At 43.8% G+C, this 20682-nt stretch overlaps 1 protein-coding gene and 1 pseudogene across 1 annotated transcript in view; one reads left to right on the top strand and one right to left on the bottom strand.

The window, feature by feature from the left end:
* The window catches only part of CYFIP1 (cytoplasmic FMR1 interacting protein 1), a 112479-nt gene that overhangs the window by 21819 nt on the left and 69978 nt on the right, over nt 1-20682 (top strand). Inside the window, exons 2-6 of the mRNA XM_055326849.1 lie at nt 15884-16006; nt 16082-16171; nt 17380-17457; nt 17698-17799; nt 18706-18887. Of these exons, the coding sequence (XP_055182824.1) occupies nt 15890-16006; nt 16082-16171; nt 17380-17457; nt 17698-17799; nt 18706-18887 (569 nt within the window). The 5' untranslated portion in view covers nt 15884-15889. The remainder of the gene's footprint in view (nt 1-15883; nt 16007-16081; nt 16172-17379; nt 17458-17697; nt 17800-18705; nt 18888-20682) is intronic.
* LOC129510616 (mitochondrial import receptor subunit TOM5 homolog) lies at nt 9012-9167 on the bottom strand (annotated as a pseudogene).

Here is a 20682-nt window from a genome sequence, read left to right as displayed (position 1 = left end):
TGGATCTCGACATTACTTTCAAGTTAGTGCTTGAGGATTAACTGTTGCCTCAAACTGTTTGCCAGATGGGTAGCGTTTGACTTATGGTAATGGGTCAGCAGTTTGCTGAGATGCACTAGAAACTGCTTCCTTCTCTGGGCGGGGCTGGTGGAGTTCTCCTGGGTAAATTTAGAAGTGAAAGAGGAAATTTCAATGGGTAAAGGCTGACAAGGTTGATAGGATAATATTTTAAAACTGAAATTTCAGAGGAAAATGTGGCATAGAAAGAAAGGCATGTAGCCTGATCTGGGAAAAATGTTTGCAGCAACTTTGACTTTAATGTCCGTAATGTCAGTGCTATACTGAGTGCCTTACACATTGATAAGGAAGATGCCAACACTTCAAAGGACAAAATAAGAGGAAAACAATCAAGCTGGCAAGTCACACAAAGAAAAAGAAAAAAACCCAGCGGGTTACTGCATAGGGATCGTGTTCAACCTTAATAAAAATAACAGGAATGCCTATTAAAAGAACATTTAGATACAGTTTCATCTGTGGGAGAGTACCTAACCTCAATCTACCTGCAGCTTTTAAAAATTGAGATATAATTGACATACAACATTATATTAGTTTCAGGTGTACAATGTAGTGATTTGACATATGTATATACTGCAGAATGATTACCACAGTAAGTCTAGGTAACATCCATCACTTCACATAGTTACAGAAACATTTTTTTCCTGTGATGAGAACTTTAAAGTCTATTCTCTTAGGAACCTTCAAATATGCAATACGTTATTATTATTAACTATAGTCACCATGCTGTGTAATATATCCCCAGGATTTATTTATTTTATAATCTGAAGTTTGTACCTTTTGACCACCTTTATCTTTGTCATGCATCCTGTACTCCCTGCTTCTGGCAACTACCAATCTGTTTGCTATATCTTTGAACTTGGTTTTTCTTGTTTGTTTTTTTAGATTCTACACATACGTGAGATTGTACGGAATTTGTCTTTTTCTGCTTTATTTTGCTAAGCATAATGACCTCAAGATCCATCTGTGTTGTTGAAAATGACAAGATTTCCTTCTTTCTTTATAGCTGAATAACATTCCTTCATGTGTCTACATATATACACACATACCATATCTTCCTTCATCCATTGACGGGCACTTAGGTGGCTTCTGTGTCTTGGCTATTATGAATGATGCTGCAGTGAAGATGGACTGCAGATATTTTTTTTGAGTCAGTGATTTGTTTCCTTTATTTCCTTTCACTCAGAAGTGGGATTCCTGGATGTGGCCCCCACCCCGAGCCCCGGAGACTGCCACGGTGGGATGTATTTTACTAGAAAAAGTATACTCAGCTGGACATACTGTGTCCCTTTACTGTTTTACACAGGCATTGGATTCTGTGTGAAAGAAGGACTACTGCATTCACACGAGGAAACATCCAGTAATTCATTAGTAGACCATGCTGTCTCTCTGTATCCCAGACCATGAGGGAAACAACCACTTCACCAAGGAGAGTCTGTCCAATCTAAACATCTGCCAGATGGCAGTATATCAGTTTCTGTGTTCTTGCCCATCTATGTGACTGCATTTGTGGTGCTGAAGAAACTCAGTCATTTTAATTCACAAAAGCTTTAAAACCATTCTCAAAAGCAGAACTAGTCTCTTTGACAGCCACCTCAAAAGAACCATAGTACTTACCGATGTGCCCCTGGTTTCTAGCATTTCCATTTTCCCAAGGGACCCACATGGGGCCCTGGGAGTGGGAGAGCACAGTACGGATATGTCAGGCTGGGCCTGGGTGTTAGGTTGCTGAGGAAGGGTGGCTGCAAGGAGGGCCCTTGACTTTACCTCAGGGTTTGAGACTTCAGTCTGTGGAATACTGGGCCCATTCTTTTATTGATTGATTGTTTTAGCATCTGAGCAGTTTCTTCATAGAAATCTCAGGAGGCGAGCCAGTATATAAAATAGCTAAAGGTGGGGTTGCTTTCCTTTGTGATCACGGAGTACCCCAGAGTTTCATGGAACAGGATTTGAGAGCCATAGCTGTTGGTAGCAGTGGCCATGTGGATATGAGCAGAAGAGTAACATGATGAGAGTTGTACTTTGTACAGTTCAAAGAAGTGAGGAAGGAGAGTGGCAGACACGAGTGCAGCTTCGGAGTGCCACAGACAGAAGAGTGGCTGGTCCCACTGAGTGGGGTGGGAGCAGGAGACCTACAGCATGACAACACAGCTCTGGTCTTGGGAAGACCCTGTGAGTTGGAGAACCGTGTCCTGAAGGGAAGAGTCCAGAGGCTCGATTCCCAAGCATGCTCCATCTCAGACTTCACCTCATTGTGATTTTCAAGCATACTTGATTTTGTTTCTTTGTCAAAGCAGCATTTCTTTTGACGTGATCATCAGAGACTAGTGGTGCTTTTGAGAATGGACTTGAAGTTTTTGTGCATTTAAAACAATCTAGTTTCTTTAGCCACTCAAGCTTGGCTAGAAAATGATGTTTGGTTTTTAATTAGGAGCTTTTTGCCTGATGATACAGCAGCCTCATCCCCACCCTTCCAATTACCCCCTTAATTGGAGAAATAAATTGGAGTCCATGCTAGTTGGTGATACAGAAAAAAAGTTGTTTTAATTTTTTCTTTCTAAGTTTTGTTTAAATTCCAGTTAGTTAACATACCGTGTATATTTAGTTTCAGGTGTACCATGTAGTGATTCAACACTTAACATACATCTCCCAGTGCTCATCACAAGTGCTCTCCTTACTCTTACTCTTACTTTCTTGGTTAAGAGTCTGTTTCTTGGTTTGCTTCTCTTTTTTCTTCCCCTATGTTTGTTTGATTTCCTAAATTCCACATATGAGTGAAATTATATGGTTTTCTCTGACTGACTTATTTCACTTAGCATAATACTCTCTAGCTTCATTCATGTCATGGCAAATGGCAAGATTTCATTCTTTTTCATGGCTGAATAATATTCCATTGTACATATATACAACTTTTTTTTTTAAGATTTTATTTATTCATGAGAGAGACACAGAGAGAGAGAGAGAGAGAGAGAGAGAGAGAGAGAGGCAGAGACACAGGCTCCATGCAGGGAGCCCGACATGGGACTCGATCCCTGGTCTCCAGGATCACACACTGGGCTGAAGGCAGCGCAAAACTGCTGAGCCACCTGGGCTGCCCATATACAACTTCTTTATCCATTTATCAGTCAGTGGACGCTTGGGCTGTTTCTGTAATGTGGCTTTTGTAGATAATGCTGTTATAAACAGAGGGGTGCATGGATCCCTTCAAATTAGTATTTTTGTATCCTTTGGGTAAATACTTAGTAAGGCACACTGTTTTAAAATGTGGGAGAGAAAGGCAAGGTTCAATAAAGTATGCTTCTCTTCCTCACATGATTTTATTTTACATGTGAACAGATTGTGTAAAAATATGGGACATTTCTACTTTTCTGGGAAGTGCCTTTATTTGCATATAGAAAAGAAAGAAAATCAGTATCCATCTTACATTAGCAGAGTCATTTCATAGTTTCTTGTTTGGTTATGCTGTGGAGTCTGATGAGCAACATACTTGCAATTTGTAAAATAAAAGTTTAGAAATACTGAGAAGACTGCTCTTGGTCATGTTGACTCAGGGTGGAAGCAACACATGCACAGCACTCTCACTGTGGGTGTCACAGGCAGGACACATGAATGGGCACCAAAGTTATCAGCTCTGCATTTCCCTGCCTGTGATTTCACCATGTTGGTGTTCAGTTGCCCTGACAGTTTCTAGTCTAAACAAAGATTATTGTTTTCAGTGCCTGTGTAGAGCTCCTACCTGTTGGCTCTTGGATAGGATGCACCTTCACTTGGCTTGTGTCTGACACTGGGCTACCATCCTGGCAGATGCCCCCAGAGGGAGGCTCTGGGTCTCACAGTCTAGTGCTAGACTCTGTCCTCATGTGTGCACAGTGCTAGTGCTGCCCCCACCTCTCAACCTAGCCCCAGACCCCCAGCTTCTGGCCACTGAATTACTGTCCCAGTGCTTCATTCCTTCCTTTGGGCATCCAGGTGCTAGCTATGGCTACACATACTACTTCCTGCCCCTCCAGAGCTTTGCAGTCAGTTTGTAATCTTGTTTGCTGCCATCCTATCTTACGGACAGTGAGACCCAGCACTGTCTGATTCCTGGCCCTTGGATGCTTTATATTTATTAATAGGCACGTACTTAGCAGAACAGTTGTAATTTCATTTCTATTTTTGTGGAGAGTAATTTATCTAGGTCAGACCTTGCTTTGATAAAAGTTACAGATCCGTGGAACTATGTGTTGAGTTCCTTTGTGAGAATGTGAGACATATTCGAGTTAAATGTTTGATTTGCTTAAGATTTTTTTTTTTTTAAATTTATGACAGTCACAGAGAGAGAGAGGCAGAGACACAGTCAGAGGGAGAAGCAGGCTCCATGCACCGGGAGCCCGACGTGGGATTCGATCCCGGGTCTCCAGGATTGCGCCCCGGGCCAAAGACAGGCGCCAAACCACTGCGCCACCCAGGGATCCCTGATTTGCTTAAGATTTAAATTTGGAGGCCAGAAGTAACCAGAATTAGTTTGCTTACTGTTTATGTTTTGGGGTTTTTCTCTTGGTGTTTTGTTTTTAAAGATTTTATTTATTTATTCATGAGAGACACACAGAGAAAGAGGCAGAGACATAGGCAGAGGGAGAAGCAGGCTCCATGCAGGGAGCCCTATGTGGGACTCGATCCCGGGACTCCAGGATCACACCCTGGGCCAAAGGCAGATGCTAGACCGCTGAGCCACCCGGCTGCCCCACCTCTTGGTGTTTTTAAGCCGTCCTTCTACATGAGTCACTCTCCTCAAGCTGATGTCCGTTCAACTTTTATTGGCATTTATTTCCTTTTGCTCTTTGTTTTTATTTTTTTACCCTGGTAGATGAATGTCCTTCTTCCAAATCCATGCAGATGATTTCATCCAAAAGTGTTTTCAAGTGTTTTTTGTTTGCAGAAAATGCTAGGGGAATGATGATAGAACAGAAATACAGCTCTATGGTCATAGCAGTTTGTCCTCCAATCTGCTAAAATGTAAGGCCTCCCTCCCTGGCCTGAGTCTGGCTCCAGGCTGGCCTGGGCTGGCCCCAGAGGGCAGTGCAGATTGAAGTTGTCTGGGCTCAGAGGAGGACTTATGTGGAGACTTCACATCAGCTCTGTAATACTGCCCCTTGAGCCTTGCCATCACACCAAGGTACTGTTGAGGATCTGAACCAGGTGAGCAGATGCCTCCATGCTATGCTCTCAGGGACCTTGGCAGGAGTGTCTGGATTGTGGGTCCCTTCAGGAGCCCCTTGTCACCAACCCCTGGTACCTGTCTTCTTGCTTTACCTACAGTGCCCATCTCGCACCTGTCTTACCTTGCTCCTTTGTTTTGTCTCTTCAGCGGGTTTTCTGACAGTGTTCCATTTTCCTAAGGGTACTGGCTTATTAGAGACATACTCATAACCAGTGTGTGCGTGCGCGCACACACACACACACACACACACATACACCATACGTACTTTTTTTCTTTCCCTTTTAATTTCTTGGCACCACCCATGCTGCTAGTTGAAAATCAGTCTCACTGCTTTAATTTCTATGAATTCTTTGCAACTTAAGTGTTCTTTTTCCCCAAGACCATTGAGTTATATAAGGACTCATTGTCTGTTATTACCTTTTTATGGAACTGCCCGCAAACAGGGGGCTTCCCTTTCTTCCTTCCCATCTACCCGGATGCTACCCAGAAACGGGGAATATGATTACATCAGATATTTTTAAGCAAGTTCTCCTCTGCAGTATTCTTTGCTTCAAAGTGTGTGGTGACTATTACATTTATAGAAATCCTCTGGCCTTTTCCCTTAGATGCTCACGGAGGCCCTGTCTCCTGTTCCCATACTCCCCTGGGCAGCTCTGTCTGGGGTTCCAGCTCTTGCTGCTCCTCAGGCCTAGGCTGCTTCCTAACACCTGCACTCACCCTTTGTGAAACCCGCTTTTTTGTTTGCCTCTGGCCTTTATCCAGGTAGACACAGTGCCTGGCGATGGAGCGGGTGATTCTGTCCCTGCTCTGACCATGGGACCTCTGAACCTTGCTCTGCTCATCTGTTGGGATGGGATGGCACCACCGTGAGGGCGGCTAAGAGGACAACTTGTTGAGAAGATGCAGGGTGAATTTGAGGCTGAGGGGCAGACATTGCCAGGTGAGGGAGAAAGGAGGTCAGCAGCTATGGGGGCCTTCAGTATGTCAAGTAGGCACAGCCTTTCCAGTGGGCAGCTGTGAGGCTCTCCGGCCCAGTGTTGGGAACCCCAGCCTCCTGACTACATGTGGTTGCTTGACCCCACCTAGGGTCCCCTGATGCTCACCTGTGGTGGCCACCTGAAGTGCATGGAGCATGATCCTTGGGCTCTAGCTCTGGGTGGGAGATGAAAGGAAGGGATGCCCCTAGTTTGCACTGGCAGCGTTGTGTGAGAGGGATTTATGTATACCAGTGTGGTGGTCCGTCTTGTAGCGGGAGAGGGAAATCTGCAGTTAGATACCTCTTATGGAGGCAAATAAATGCCAGCAGGATTTTGAAGACCCTGCCCTGCATAGACCTGAGCCTCCATTCTGCATGAGTCTGTTCCTGGTAGTGAGCAGGAACCTGTGGTTGCTTGAGTCCCAGCTGAGACACAGCTGGTGTCTGTGTCCTGGGAGTGCCTCACCCAAGGGTAGGGAGTATGGGGCATAGGAGGAAGAAGTACCTTGCTAGGGTCTCCCTGGCCGAGAGTGTTCTAGTGTGTCACAGCACGGCTTTCCCTCCCATCTCCAGCACCCCTCCTCTCCAGCTTAAGCTCATGGGCATGAGGTCCCCATGCCAGGGTCATGCCCTAGGGGTCCTGTTGAGCAATCAGCACGGCGCCTTCCCCTCACAGGCTGAGTGAAGAAATAAGCTGGGTGAGTGGGGCACACGACACAGTGTGCAGGCTTCAGAATTCAGGCGACTGGCCAGTTCCCAGCCACTAATGTTGACACCAGAGCATAGGTGCCCCTTGAGCCAAGGGGATCCCTGTAAGTGATTCAGGGGTATTCGAACAGTCACTGGAAGAGCAACAAAGTGTATTCAGTAAGTCCTTTGAAATCTTTATTTTAAAAACTGTTAAATGTACAAAATCAGTTCGTTGATGGTTTGTTAAAATGGCAGTGGTATACCTTAACGAGCTGTAGAGCTTGGACGTGAACCTGAGGGCTGGGAACCACTGCAGGTAGAGTCAGTCAGTGGGGCAGCCTGGCTTGACAGTGTTTGCTGATTATGTAAACCAAGGAGTCAGTTCACTGCAAGGGGAGGTGGGGGACCACACTCTGGAGGTGCCTGTGCTAGCTCTTTGAGAATGAGGTTTGGGTGGTCCGCTGGCCCTTGTTGCACTCCTAGCCATCTGCTTTTTGTGCACTGAGCATATATTTTTTTATGACCAAAAAACACCAGTACATGGTAGACTTTAGCAGCCAGTTGGTGCAAGGGTATAGGGATCGTTTCGCGGCAATTCTGTGTGACTCGTTCTTAGCTCTGTGTTGGTTTGCTTGGGATGCCAGAACAAATACCACAAACAAGGTAGCTTGAGCAACAGGAATGTATTGTCTTATGGTTAATGGAGGCTGAAAGTTTGAGATCAAGGTGTCAGCAGGGCTGGTGCCTTCTGAGGCCTCTCTCCTCAGCTTGCAGACGGCCACCTTCTCTCTCTCTTCCCCTTGTACTTGTGGTCAGAGGCCATCCTGCTGTGAACAGGCCTTGAGTGGTGCACATCGCTTTACATGTTCATGTGAATTGCGTTGGTGGAGACAGAAATGTGACTTGAGTTGTTAAACTGTAAACTCTCCCCTGGCAGCATGGGCAGGATTGAGCACTATTCCAAAGAAGTCATTTGCATTATGCTTTTGGGCATTGGCATTGTCGAAGCTGGTTACAAAGTCTTGTCACTCCCTCAGGTGCAGTAGACGCTCTGCCCCACAGGTCATGTGCTGGCTAGGCAGATGAGGTGCCCTTGTCCTGGGGACACAGGCTTTCTCTGGCTGGTGGCAGCATAGGCAGTGAGGGGGGAAGGGAACCAGAGGCCACTGGGGCAAGTGTCATGCCCGGAAGAAAGCCCAGTGGGCTTGAGAGGATGTGGCAGGAAGGAGTGAGGTCCTGCAGCCAGGAGGGCGGCCAGAGTGGTTACAGTGAGCATGGATATCATTTCTAGAGTTGTGTGTCCATCATGAGCGTAGGGTCTGTTGGTGGCACTTACAGATGGAGAAAAGTAAGTAGATTTGAAAGAAATCTTGGAGGTAGAACTGTGAGGTATTAGAGAACAAGTCAGGACAGAGACTTTGGAGAGTAGGACCCAGAGCTGACTATTCCCAGGTTTCCTTAATGTGGTTGAGGGGAAGGCTGTGCAGATATGCATTTGTGGACGATGCACAGGGTGGAGAGACATGAGAATGTTTGTGGGGCCCTGGGGTATGTGTGTGCATGTGCTCATGGCAACTGCAGCACTCGGTGGGGCGGGGTCTTTTAGGGGGTGTTTATGACAGGAAAACATGAAATACGAAAATGTGACAAGGGGAAAGACAGCAGGGAGTTACAGTAGGGCCTTGGCCATTGGCCTACAGGAAGCTGAAAAGGTGCTGCAGAGACATGTTCAACAATTTTTTTTTTGTAGATAGAATTCCCTTATAATTAATACTTATTAGAAAATAGAGTTTGACATTACTTACAATTATATCAACGTTCATAGAGTCTGAACATCATAGGCATATGGGTGTACTATCACCACAAGATGTCTTTACTTCCCAAGTATTTTTAAACTTTAGCTATGAAGGTCAGTTACCAGAGCCAAATTTGTTCTTGACAAGTAGAATTTTTATGTCCATTCAATCAAAGAGTCTCTTACATCTTTCTGGGCCTATTCATTTGCAGATAGGAGTAGAAATTGTAACTGGGTTCCTCATATCTCTCATTTACATGTGATGCCCATCTTCATATGCTGTCCAATTTCTTTAGGATAAAAGGTACGACTCACAGCAGGGCCACATAGATAAGAAAGTTCTGTATGGACGAGATCACATCCTCATGCATCTTCCGTTTCATCTCCTCTGGGTCCAGCTTCAGTGCAATGCCCTCGATCCGGAACATCACTGCTTTGCTTCTCCGCCTTGCAGCTGCCACATTCTGCTCTCCTCAGAGGCTGCCTCATGTTCAACAATTTTAACTTTTTTTTTTTTTTTTTTTTTAGTTTTTTAGTTTTTCAAAGATTTTATTCATTTATTTGACAGAGAGAGAGAGAGCACTTACTGGGGGAGCCGCCGATGGAGAGGAAGGAGCAGGCTTCCCAGACAACCCCAATTTTAACTGACAGTTGTTTTGAACTCCCTTTCCACCTCTTCCTGCATCTAACCACCAAACCCTTTTTATCTGCCTCTGTGATATATCCCAGATCTGTAATCTTTTGTCCAACATTACTACTTCCACTTGAACTTAGATAATCAGAATTTCTTGCCTGATTCTTGTGTCAGCCTTCTTTGTACCTAGTCTCCCTATCACATAAGGGTTGTCCCTTTCCATCTATCTTTCCTATCAGTAACCCAAATTACCTGTCATATGAGAAAGTTAAATATGTATATATTACAGAGAGCAGTATAACAAACCCAAAATGACTGTTGTTAATATTATTTGTAATTTTTTATGAAGCAAATATGACAAAGTTGTGTCATTCCCTCCATAAGGGCAAACACCTTCTTATACTCTCCTGATCCTATACTGAAATGTATCCTTGGTGTATTTTTAACATCTTTTAAAAAATTATTTATTTATTTATTCATGAGAGACACAGAGAGGCAGAGAACACAGGCAGAGGAAGAAGCAGGCTCCTTGCGGGGAGCCCAGTGTGGGACTCGATCCCAGGACCTCAGGATCACGCCCTGAGCCAAAGGCAGATGCTCAACCACTGAGCCACCCAGACGTCCCAACACTGTGAACTTTTTATGAAAGTTGGAAGAAAAAAGCAACATACAAAACAGCTTGTATCATAACATCTTTCTGTGAGGGATGAGGGGGATTATGGATTTTTTTCCCTTGTCCATATTTTCTGATTTATGTACAGTAAACATTGCTATTTTTTTCTCTTGATTTTTTTAAATTGTAACATCAGATTTACCATTTTGACCATTTTTAAATTGTGCCGTTCAGCAACATTGAGTGCATTCATTCACACTGTTGTGCAGCCATCACCATTGTCCTCTCTAGAACTTTTCCCATCTTCCCAGACAGGAACTTTTTACCTATTAAACACTAACTCCCATTTCCACCTCCTTCAAACTCCTGACAACCCCATTCTACTTTCTCTCTATGACTTTGACTACTCTAGGTACCTAACATAAGTGGAATCATACATTATTTGTCCTTTTGTAACTGATTTCACTCAGCGTAATGTCCTCAAGGTTCATCTGTGTTGTAGCATGGGTGAAAATTTCCTTCCTTATTTCCTTTCTGATTAATAATATCTCATTGTGTGTATCACACAAATGTTGATATTTTTATATGAGGAAAGTGTCTTTACTGATTTGAATTAAGTTGAGCATTTATGTTTTTCCCTGGATGTGACCTAAGTGTGTCACGGACCCTGTGCGAGCCTCCTGCACCACCTCTTCCCCCACCGAGGGTGATCTTGGCCTCTCTTGGGCAGAGGTAGGGAGGAAGAAGGGTCTTGTGGGTGTGGGCAGGAGGCCAAGGTGCCTGGTCACATGGGCAGTTAGCCTGACCATTTCCTTAATGGCCAGTTGCATGAGGGTTGTGGGGCATGCAAGGGCTGCAGGAGCCCCCAGGCCTCTTGTGGCATGTCGCACGGCGTGGGTTCTGGCCATGCAAAGGCCTAGTGTGGGACTCAGAGCTGGATCTGTAGGATGTATATTGTCTGGCCATCTGGTGCTTCAGAAGACGTCGCTGGGACTCCCCACACTGCAGAGCAGTGGCCAGGGTGAGGACCAAGCCCCTGCTTTTCTGTGCTTCGCTGTCCTGGGCTGCTTCTTTCATGAGTATGTGGAACAAGAAGTCCTGATGATAGAAGGAAGTTGATGATGGAAGTTTTTAAAAGGCCATCTTCCTTGTTTACAAAAGGACCAGCTATTTTGAAAAATTATCTGCTACATTTTAAATTTATAGTTAGAAACACACAAAACAGATCTGTTGTTGAGAGGAGTTTTGTGTGAATGCCAGTTAGGCCCATTAGGTCCCACTGTCTTTGCTCCATGTTCTGGCTGATTTCCTGTCAAGGACAGAAATGTCACTGTCACCAGTGCACTTGTGGATTTACTTTTCCTTTCAGTGTTGGCCTGTCAGTGGCCTGTCTCCTGTCAGTGTTGGCCTGGTGTCATCTGAAGCTGTCTCTTGTCAGATGCATCCATGTTGATCATTGTTCTGTCTCCCTCTGTCAGTATGTGGTGCACCTTGTTATTCCTGGTAGTCTTCTTGCTCTGAAGTTTACTATTCACACAGCTGTTCCAGCTTCCTTTGGCCTGGTGCTTGCATGGTTTGTCTTTTTCCCTCTTACTTTCAACTTATGTTGTTATATTTGAGGTGAGTTTCTTGTAACTGGCGTATAGTTGAGTCAGGATTTTTTCATCCTTTCTGATAATCTCTGACTTTTAATTGGTGTGTTTAGACTTTTTAAAAATCTTTTCTTTTCTTTTCTTTTTTCTTTTCTTTTTCTTTTCCTTTCCTTTCCTTTCCTTTCCTTTCCTTTCCTTTCCTTTCCTTTCCTTTCTTTTCTTTTCTTTTCTTTTCTTTTCTTTTCTTTTCTTTTCTTTTCTTTTCTTTTCTTTTTTCTTTCCTCTCTCCCTCTCCCCCCATTCCTTCCTTCCGTCCTTTCCTTTCTTTTCAGAGTGAGCGGAGGAGGAGATCCTGCTGAGTGAGACTGATCCCACTGAGACACACAGGCACCCCTGTTTAGACTGTTGATGATCAATGTAATTACTGATATGTTTGGATATCACGCACACTTTGTGTGTGTGTTTTTTTGTTTTTTGTTTTGTTTTGTTTTTTTGCTTGTAAACAGTAGAAATTTATTTCCACGGTTCTGGAGGCTTAGTAGTCCAAGATCAAGGTGTTAGGGTCCCAGCATGGTCATGTCTGGTGAGGGTCTGTAATATTCTGATTTTTATATATTTGATCTTTATCTGTTTCTGACAGAGCTCCTAAAACTCATACAATTTCTTAAGTGATAAGGAAGATACTGATATTCATAACAAACCTCTTTCAACCATCCCTGAGTTTATGGTAATGAAGTGACTTTTGGAAAGCCCCTTAAGAAGGGCACTGATTATCAGGAGACCTAGCATGGGATTAGAGGGTTGGAACTTGGCATCCCACCTCCCTGACCTGGAAGTTAAATCCTTTGCCAATGGCCAGTGATTTAATCAGTCATGCTCATGTGGGGCAATCCATAAGGACAGGGTTCAGAGAATTTCTGGATTGATGAAATATTTGGAAAGAGTGTGGAGCACTCAGAGAGGGCATAGAAGCTTGGCACCCTTTCCCCATATAACTAGCTCTATGCCTCTCTTCCCTGAGTTATATATCCTTTATAATAAACTGGTAATCTAGAAAGTAGAACATTTTCCTGAGTTCTATGAGCCATTCTGGCAAATTAATTGAATCCAAGGAGGGGGTCATGGTAACCTCTGATTTATGGCTGGTTGGTCAGAAGCACAGTTGACAACCTGGAATTTTGATTGGCGTCTGAGGTGGAGGGGGGTTTGTCTTGTAGGACTGAGTCTTTGACATGTGGGATCTGATGCTATCTGCAGGTAGATAGTGTCAGAATTGAGCTGAACTATAGAACACCCAGCTGGTGTCCAAGAATTCCTTGGTGGTGTGGGGAAAAAAGTCACAAGTTGGAATTGGTCACAGAATCAGAGGAACCGTTTTCAGGTTGCAGACACCAACTTCTCATTGTGTCCTAAAATAGCAGAAAGAGGATCCCTATTTTTTCATTACTCTGCTTCCTTTTCCTGCCTTTGTTAGATTGTTTGACATTTTTAGCATTCTAAATTTATTATATGTGATCTTTTCATAGTTATATTGCTTTTCATAGTTTCATTTATTAGAACTGTGAGCTGTGAAGGAAATAATCTAGTCTTTTTGCTCACTGTTTAACCTTTGGATTGCTTTTTGTTTTATTCTATGTGTCCCAGGTTTCCTTCTTGTAGTACTTCCCTTTTATTGAAGAACTTTGATTTGCCTGTTGTTTATGAATCCTCTTTATTTTCCTTCATCTGAGATTTTTTTTTCTTTGTCAGAGAAAGAGAAAGAGAGCACCAAGCAGGGAGAGTGGCAGGCAGAGGGAGAAGCAGGCTCCCCTCTGAGCAGGGAGCCCGATATGGGACTTGATCCCAGGACCCTGAGATCATGACTTGGGCTGAAGGTGGACACTTAACTGACTCAGCTACCCAGGTGTCCCTCATCTGAGAATTCTTATTTTACCTTCATTCCTGAAGGGTATTTCACTTGATGTAGGATTCTCTGTTGACACTTCTTTTTCTCTCAGACTTAAAAAGTGTCATTCTACTTCCTCAGTCTCCTTGGTTTCTGAGGAGAAATCCACAGGCATTCAAATTGTTCTGTAGATAATAAGGCACTTTTTCTCTGTTTCTAACACATTCTTTTCTTTTTGTGTTTCACCAGTTAATTTTTAAAAAGAATTTTAGTTGACACAGTGTTATACTGGCATACAGTGATAACAAGTTCAGCAATAATTTGTATTGCTGTAAACTTGTATAAACAAGTTTATAGATTATGCTGTGTTCACTATAAGTATAGCTACCATCTGTCCTGATGTATCACTATTACAATATCATTAACTGTATTCCTTATTCTGTGTCTTGTGTTCCTGTGACTTAGTCATTCAATTTTTTTTTCTTTGCTTTAGTTTATAACAGTTTGACTATGATGTGCCTGGTGTGGATTTCTTTAGGTTTATCCTGTTTGGAATCCATTAAGCTTCTTGAATTCATACATGAATGATCTGCCAAATGTGGGAGGTTTTTGGCCATTGTTTTCACCCAGTTTCTGCGTCCCTTCCACTCTTCATGACACAAATATTAGACCATTTCTCTTGTCCCAAAGATCCTCGGAGGCTCCTCATTTTTTTTTCCAACCTTTTTTCTGTTGTCCGGATTGGAGAATTTTTATTATTATCTTTAAGTTCCTTTGAATTTTTCTTTCCTTTGCTCTTGAGCTTGTGTAGGGAGTTTTTGTACAGTATTTTTTAGCTTTAAAATTTCTAGTATTTTCATTTGGTTCTTTATGTGGTATCTTTTCTTCCCTGGTTTTTGATTTTTTTCTTTCAGTTTGGGAGTGTTATTATTGTTTATTAGAGCATTTTTATAATCATTGCTTTAAATTCTGTTACATAATTGTAATATCTATGGTAATATCTGGGGTTTTTCATTGTCGGTATCTGTTAATCATCTTTTCTTTGTGTGCTGGGTAGTTTGGCCTGCAGCTGAACATTTTGGATATTATGAAATGGACCTCTAGGTCTGAAGTCCTAGGAGAATGCTATTTTTTTTTTTTTTTTTAATTTTAGCAGGCAAACCACCTGGTTCAATGTAGGTTATGGTTCTGACACCTCCTTCTCTGGGGTTTGATTCAATGTCAGTTCTGTTCTCAGAGCCTCTAGCGTGCCATTTGGGTCTGTCCTGTGTGTGCCACCTGTGGCCATCTGGGAGCTGGCTGTGATCTCAGGGATTGGAGTGTGAGAGGATCAGATTCATGCACTTACAGTTTAGGGGTGGGCCCAGAGTTCATTAGCAACTTTATAATCTCATTCTTCTGAGATTCTTCCTCTCCATACTGTCCCTGGGGCTTTCCGGTGCTCTGGGGTTCCCTTTTTGGTTTTCCAGCCAGTAGCTGGGGGTTTAGTAACTCTTCTCACCATGCACTTCTACACTGACACCTTGTCTGGCACCCAGTATTGGGAGGAGCAACTGAGGGCTTCTTCCATTTAGTTTTCTCACCAGCCTGTCTGCTGCTCTTTCCTTTTCACAATGCATGTAGCTGCTCTGCGTGTCCGGAGTCAGGGCTGCTTGGTGTATTGTGTCTGAGGATGGAGCTGCTACTCCCTGTATCCCACCCAGGGTCAGAGCAGCATTCTGAAGGAGGCAGGCTTGGAATGTGCTGTTTCCTCTCCCCTGGAGCTGCCACAGATGTGTTTAGATGACATCCACCTCCTTTTTGTGCTTTCTTGCACTGGCCTTGGAGTTTGTGCTGTCAGTCCTGTGCTAACAGTCCCCTCCCTCTTTCATGTTGACCCTTGGCCCCCACCTTAGTAGTCCCTACAGGCAGTTGCTGGAGGAAGAAGGGCTCTGACCTCCATCTCTATTCCTTAGTGTGTTGCCTTGCATAGAAGAACCACTTGGGAAATGTCCATCTGCAGAGAAGCACTCTTGCCCCCTTGAAGGTTGGAGGCTGTGCTGGCTTCCTTGGGGCAGACAGTGGTGTTGAAGAGGACATTCCCTCCTCTGGCCCAGTGAGCAGGTTGTCAGACCCTCCCAGAGAGCCCAGTAGGGACGATGGCTCCAAGGTGGGAAGGGTGACAGGAAGCAAAGGTATGTGTGGTGGTTCATGTGCCACTGTGACACAACTGGAGGCCAGGAGAGGCTACATCATGACTTCTTTGCCAGCAAGTCCTAAGAGAGGCAACAGACCCAAGGGATTGGTCATGACCACGTCAGCCATCCCCATTGCTCAAGAGAGGGATCAGGCAAGTGGGGGTCTGATTTCCCCACCTTGGAATGATTGTCAGTATCTCCACCCTTCCTCACAGTGCAGGTTTGTGCTGTGTTTTGTTCTAGGCCAAGATGGCGGCCCAGGTGACGCTGGAGGATGCACTATCCAATGTGGACCTCTTGGAAGAGCTGCCTCTGCCTGACCAGCAGCCCTGCATCGAGCCCCCACCATCCTCACTCCTCTACCAGGTTTGTGCTGGGCAGCAGTGGGTTGTACTGCCTGCAGTGCTGACCTCCACATGATGGTTTTTCTCTTCCTTTCAGCCAAATTTCAACACTAACTTTGAAGACAGAAATGCATTTGTTACTGGTATTGCAAGATATATTGAACAAGCGACTGTTCATTCTAGCATGGTAATTCCTTCTGCATGTTTTTGTTTTCCTTGGGGGAATACTACTAGTGATGGCAAATATATACTTTTTGGTGTTATCTTAGTATGATATGTACTAAGGAAAAAGAGAAGAAAGTGGATGAAAATGCCTTATGTTTTTAGAGAAGACTTTGTTTTCTTTATTATAAAAATGATACATGTTCTTTCTGAAAATTGAAGCAAGAAATTGAGCAAGGAAGCTTCTGTCAGCATTTTGAGGGAGTCCATTCTCTCTTATCATTTATACCTGTACTCATGCATGCAGTTATATACGCAACTGTGATTCAGATTGCATGAATGAATTGTGTTGCTATTACATATTTTAATGATTTCATGAACTTTTCATATGACATATATCAAAATGTGCCAACTAAAGTAATATTTAATAGCTATCTATTCCATTTTGTAATTTCCACAATTTACTTATTTTTGCATGTTTAGTTTCCCTTTTTTCTTTGTCATAAAAAATACAATAATGAATATTTTTCCAAACACATCATTATTCCCATTGGCTAGATTTGTATAAGTGAAGTTACTAGATCAAAAGTTGTAAACATTTTAAAGCATCTTAAGAACATAATGAAATTGTAGTTGACATTTTTAGAACACCTCTGCGCTTTTTACCATTTTTACCAAAGGAAACAATGTGAAAAGAGTAAACACTACAGCAGTTAAAAAATTATGGCAGTCCTCTTTGCATGGATACTGTTCTCTGGATTTTAAGTGCTACAGAAATACTTGCAGCTTTTCCTCCTACACACTAGGGATGACGGAGCTGCCTCAGTCTTAGGAGCCCAGAGGCTCTCTGTAGCCTGGTGGTAAGGCCTTGACCCTGTGCGCATCTGCGCTATGCTGGCATCTGTGTTCAACTTCAGATCTGCACTGCCAGCAGGTTGTTTTGGATAGAGTGGAGTTGAGGAATAGTGGCTGTGGCAGGTGCCAAGGTTTGTGTTGGCTCCTCTCCAGCCCACAGAAGCCATGGGCGTGTTTCCGGAGGTCATTATGGCCACAGTGCTACACTGCAGCATCACCAACTTCCTAGCAGCTGCCTCGTGGCATGCAGGTCCTGGTACTTGTCTGTCCCTCAGAGTGAGAGTCAGGAGAGTTTATGCCTCTGGATTTTAGCAACAAGGCATCTCCGTTTTTATGATTGTTTTCCTACTTGCTGATTTGCCCTGTGTACCCTTACAGAATGAAATGCTGGAAGAAGGCCAAGAGTACGCGGTCATGCTGTACACCTGGAGGAGCTGCTCTCGGGCCATCCCACAGGTGTCCCCATCCCAGCCAGGCGCACCCATTCTTGCTGACCATGCCCCTACCACAGTCAGACAGTGCTCTTACCCTTCTGTCCCCCCCATCTCAGCCTAACCACACCCCTACTCCACCAGCCTACCCTCCCTCCCACATCCCACCCCACAGCAGGCTGGGACTGCAATGACCTAACAATGACCTTCCCTCTCACTTCTAGCTAAGTTGAAGCCTCTTTATGTCATACCTGTTTATTCCTAGGTGAAATGTAATGAGCAGCCTAATAGAGTGGAAATTTATGAGAAAACCGTCGAGGTCCTGGAGCCTGAGGTCACAAAACTGATGAATTTTATGTACTTCCAGGTAAAACAGTGAAATAATCCTAGGACTTTAATGCAGATGAGTAGGAATCTGGCCCACTTTGACATATCACCATGACTTCTGAACAAAGTGCATGTGAACGAAAGCAGCCATAACAACTTCTGAGACAAAAGAGAACAAATCCTTTGTCAATCTACAGCTTTACTGGTCCTTTCAGAATAAATACCTCTTCTGTGTTTCACTACTCTTGTCTCTGAGAGTGAATTTGTATTTCCTTCATGAAGACTGCTTTCTGTCAGTTCCAAATATGTTTGTCTTTCTGCCAATTTATACTTGTGACTCATCTAGTTTTTCAGGTGTTTTCTTCTTTTCACTCCCTCCTGACTGTCACTTGGGGGTCCTTGCCCTGCCTTGGCTACTCTGACCCATTGTTTACATGGAGTTGCCACAGGAGGTGGACTTGCTGGCTTTTTAAAGATCTACTTTGAACATGTGGGGTTCTTATTATAGGTTCCTTTAGCAAAGGTGAGAAGATAGAACTTATTAGGAGATGAGTGTTTGCTTTATCTTCAAGGTTGTCAAGAGGAAACATTTCTCTGCGCACCCCTTCCTTTTCATCTCTGAATGCTAAAACATCTGTTTGTAGACCTTCTGTTGGAGGTTTTTCTCAGTAACTTTGCTTGAATAATCAACAAAATTCTTTTATTTTAGGGATGTAGTTGGTAAAGTGGAAAGTTAATGATAATTGTTACACAACAAAAGCATGTGGAAATTACTTTTGTAACAAATAAAATTTGTTTCATAAAAACAAATCTCTTTACCTGAGCTGTAAATGTCCACTCATTTGGGTGGGTATTTCATCAAGGAGTGACAGTGAGTCCAGCCACTGTGCTTGAAGCTGGCCCTTCATTGACAGCAGCCTTTTTTGCCTTTTCTTCCTCTGCTTAGAGAAATGCCATTGAGCGTTTCTGTGGGGAGGTGAGGCGCCTATGCCATGCGGAAAGAAGGAAGGACTTCGTGTCTGAAGCCTACTTGATCACGCTTGGGAAGTTCATTAACATGTTTGCTGTGCTAGATGAGCTTAAGAACATGAAGTGCAGTGTGAAAAATGACCACTCGGCATATAAGAGGTGAGCTGTGACCTTTCCCTGTAGGTCCTTGCAGAGAGTGCCCCCGCAGACAGGGTGGTTCCTGATTAGCTGCATGCTCTGCACATGGTAGGTATGCATCCCATATGTGCTGAAATAATGTCACTGTTTGGAACAGTTATTTGACAAGCTCAGGACTGTTTGAATACACACTCCTAGGTGCGTAAGGGTAGCTGGCAGATTATGAGTATGGCAATGCATCAAGGTGTGTCCTCATAGGCATGTGTACATTGTGGTTTCATGAAGCTAGAGTGGGATCTGATTATCCTCAAACATTTGTTGAGGAGCATGGTTGCTTAGCACATGTGGGAAGACAGAAGTACATAAGACCAGTCCCTTTTATAGAGGGTTAGGGGCACTGCAAGGCTTTTGGCTCAGTAGGCATCTTCCTGAGGGCACAGGCAGGTTTGCAGCTTGAGGGCAACACCTGTGCATGTCATTTCCTGGTTACACATTCCTAGAAGGTACGCACCATCACAGCAGTGAGCAGAGCTGGTCTGTAGACTATCATGGGATCACACTGAGCTTCCAGCTCCCTGAGACTAGCTCTTCTCCTGGGAGACAGGAGAGAACTTACGGATAAGAGAATTGGAAAAGGTGGGTGTGGCATGATAGTCTGCTTCTAGAAAATAGTGAGGGGCAGTTGGCAGGAAGATGGAGGGTGATCAGTCAGAACAAAGCCAACTATCTTCTAATAGACTTTTCTTTATAAAGTATGTGCTTTAAAAAAAAAGGAAAAGTCTGTGCTTGATACTGTTCAATGCATGATTAGCAGGAATGAGATGCTGACTTTTGTTTGTTCTGCTAGATAAGGACTCTTGGCTGTGAAATTAAATTTGATGAGGTTTTCCTTTGCATCAGAATAGGCTGGCATTTATACTCAGAAGGGGTTATACTATTATACTGTTAGCTGTCGCTATATTGTATCTGAAATCATACAACTTTTGCCATGTCTTTAAAATAAAATCTACATGGGGTGTGGTGCCAAACTGAGATTTAGAATGAGTTAGCAGTGGGAGTTGGACTAGAGCACCTAGAGTTGAAGCCTCACAACTGATGAGGGGATTCCACAGTGTTCACACCCCAGGGGTCCTGCTGGCTGGCTGCTCTGCTGTCTTCATGTGTTATCTCATGGTCCAGGATGGTTGCTTGAACTCCAGCGATCATTTCTTCATTCCAGTCAACAGGGAGGAAGGAAAATAGAAGGGGTCATATTACCTTTTATAAGTAAACTTCCAAGTTCCTTGCAGTATTTTTTGTTGTATCTCATGGCTCAACCATTAGTCACATGGAGATGAGGCACATTGCTGTAGCATGGAAATTTGGGGTTTATTTCTAAGGAGACACAGAGGAAACGACTGTTGGTATAGGATATCAGTCTTTACCATGAGAATTTTTCTTCAATAAAACCCCCAAGTTTTTAGGTAGCAGACAGGTCTGTGGACAGTTTCCACGAACCTTTTTGGGGGGGCGCTGCCCTAGACATGCAGGAAGCTCACACCCATGTTTACATTGCTTTGCAAGACTCAGACACTCAGCGTGTACCTTACAGTCTTATTGTACCTAAGTGTACAGTAATTCTGTGTGTGCTGTTCCCTCTCCCCTCACATCTGCTTTGTGGGTAGACAGATGGACAGTTGTTGTTGTTACAGGTGTGATAAGTGAGCTTCAGGAGAGTGCAGGGGGTTAATCCAAGATCAATTAGCCTATTAGTGGAGGAAATCGGGATTCTGTCTCTGACCATTGGCACAAAAACTGGGTGTGGTGCCTGACTTGT

Source organism: Nyctereutes procyonoides, unplaced genomic scaffold (assembly GCF_905146905.1).
Source record: "Nyctereutes procyonoides isolate TBG_1078 unplaced genomic scaffold, NYPRO_anot_genome, whole genome shotgun sequence".
NCBI lineage: Eukaryota > Metazoa > Chordata > Mammalia > Carnivora > Canidae > Nyctereutes > Nyctereutes procyonoides.
The sequence above is the reverse complement of the archived record's forward strand: the minus strand, read 5'-3'. Positions and strand labels throughout refer to the sequence as shown.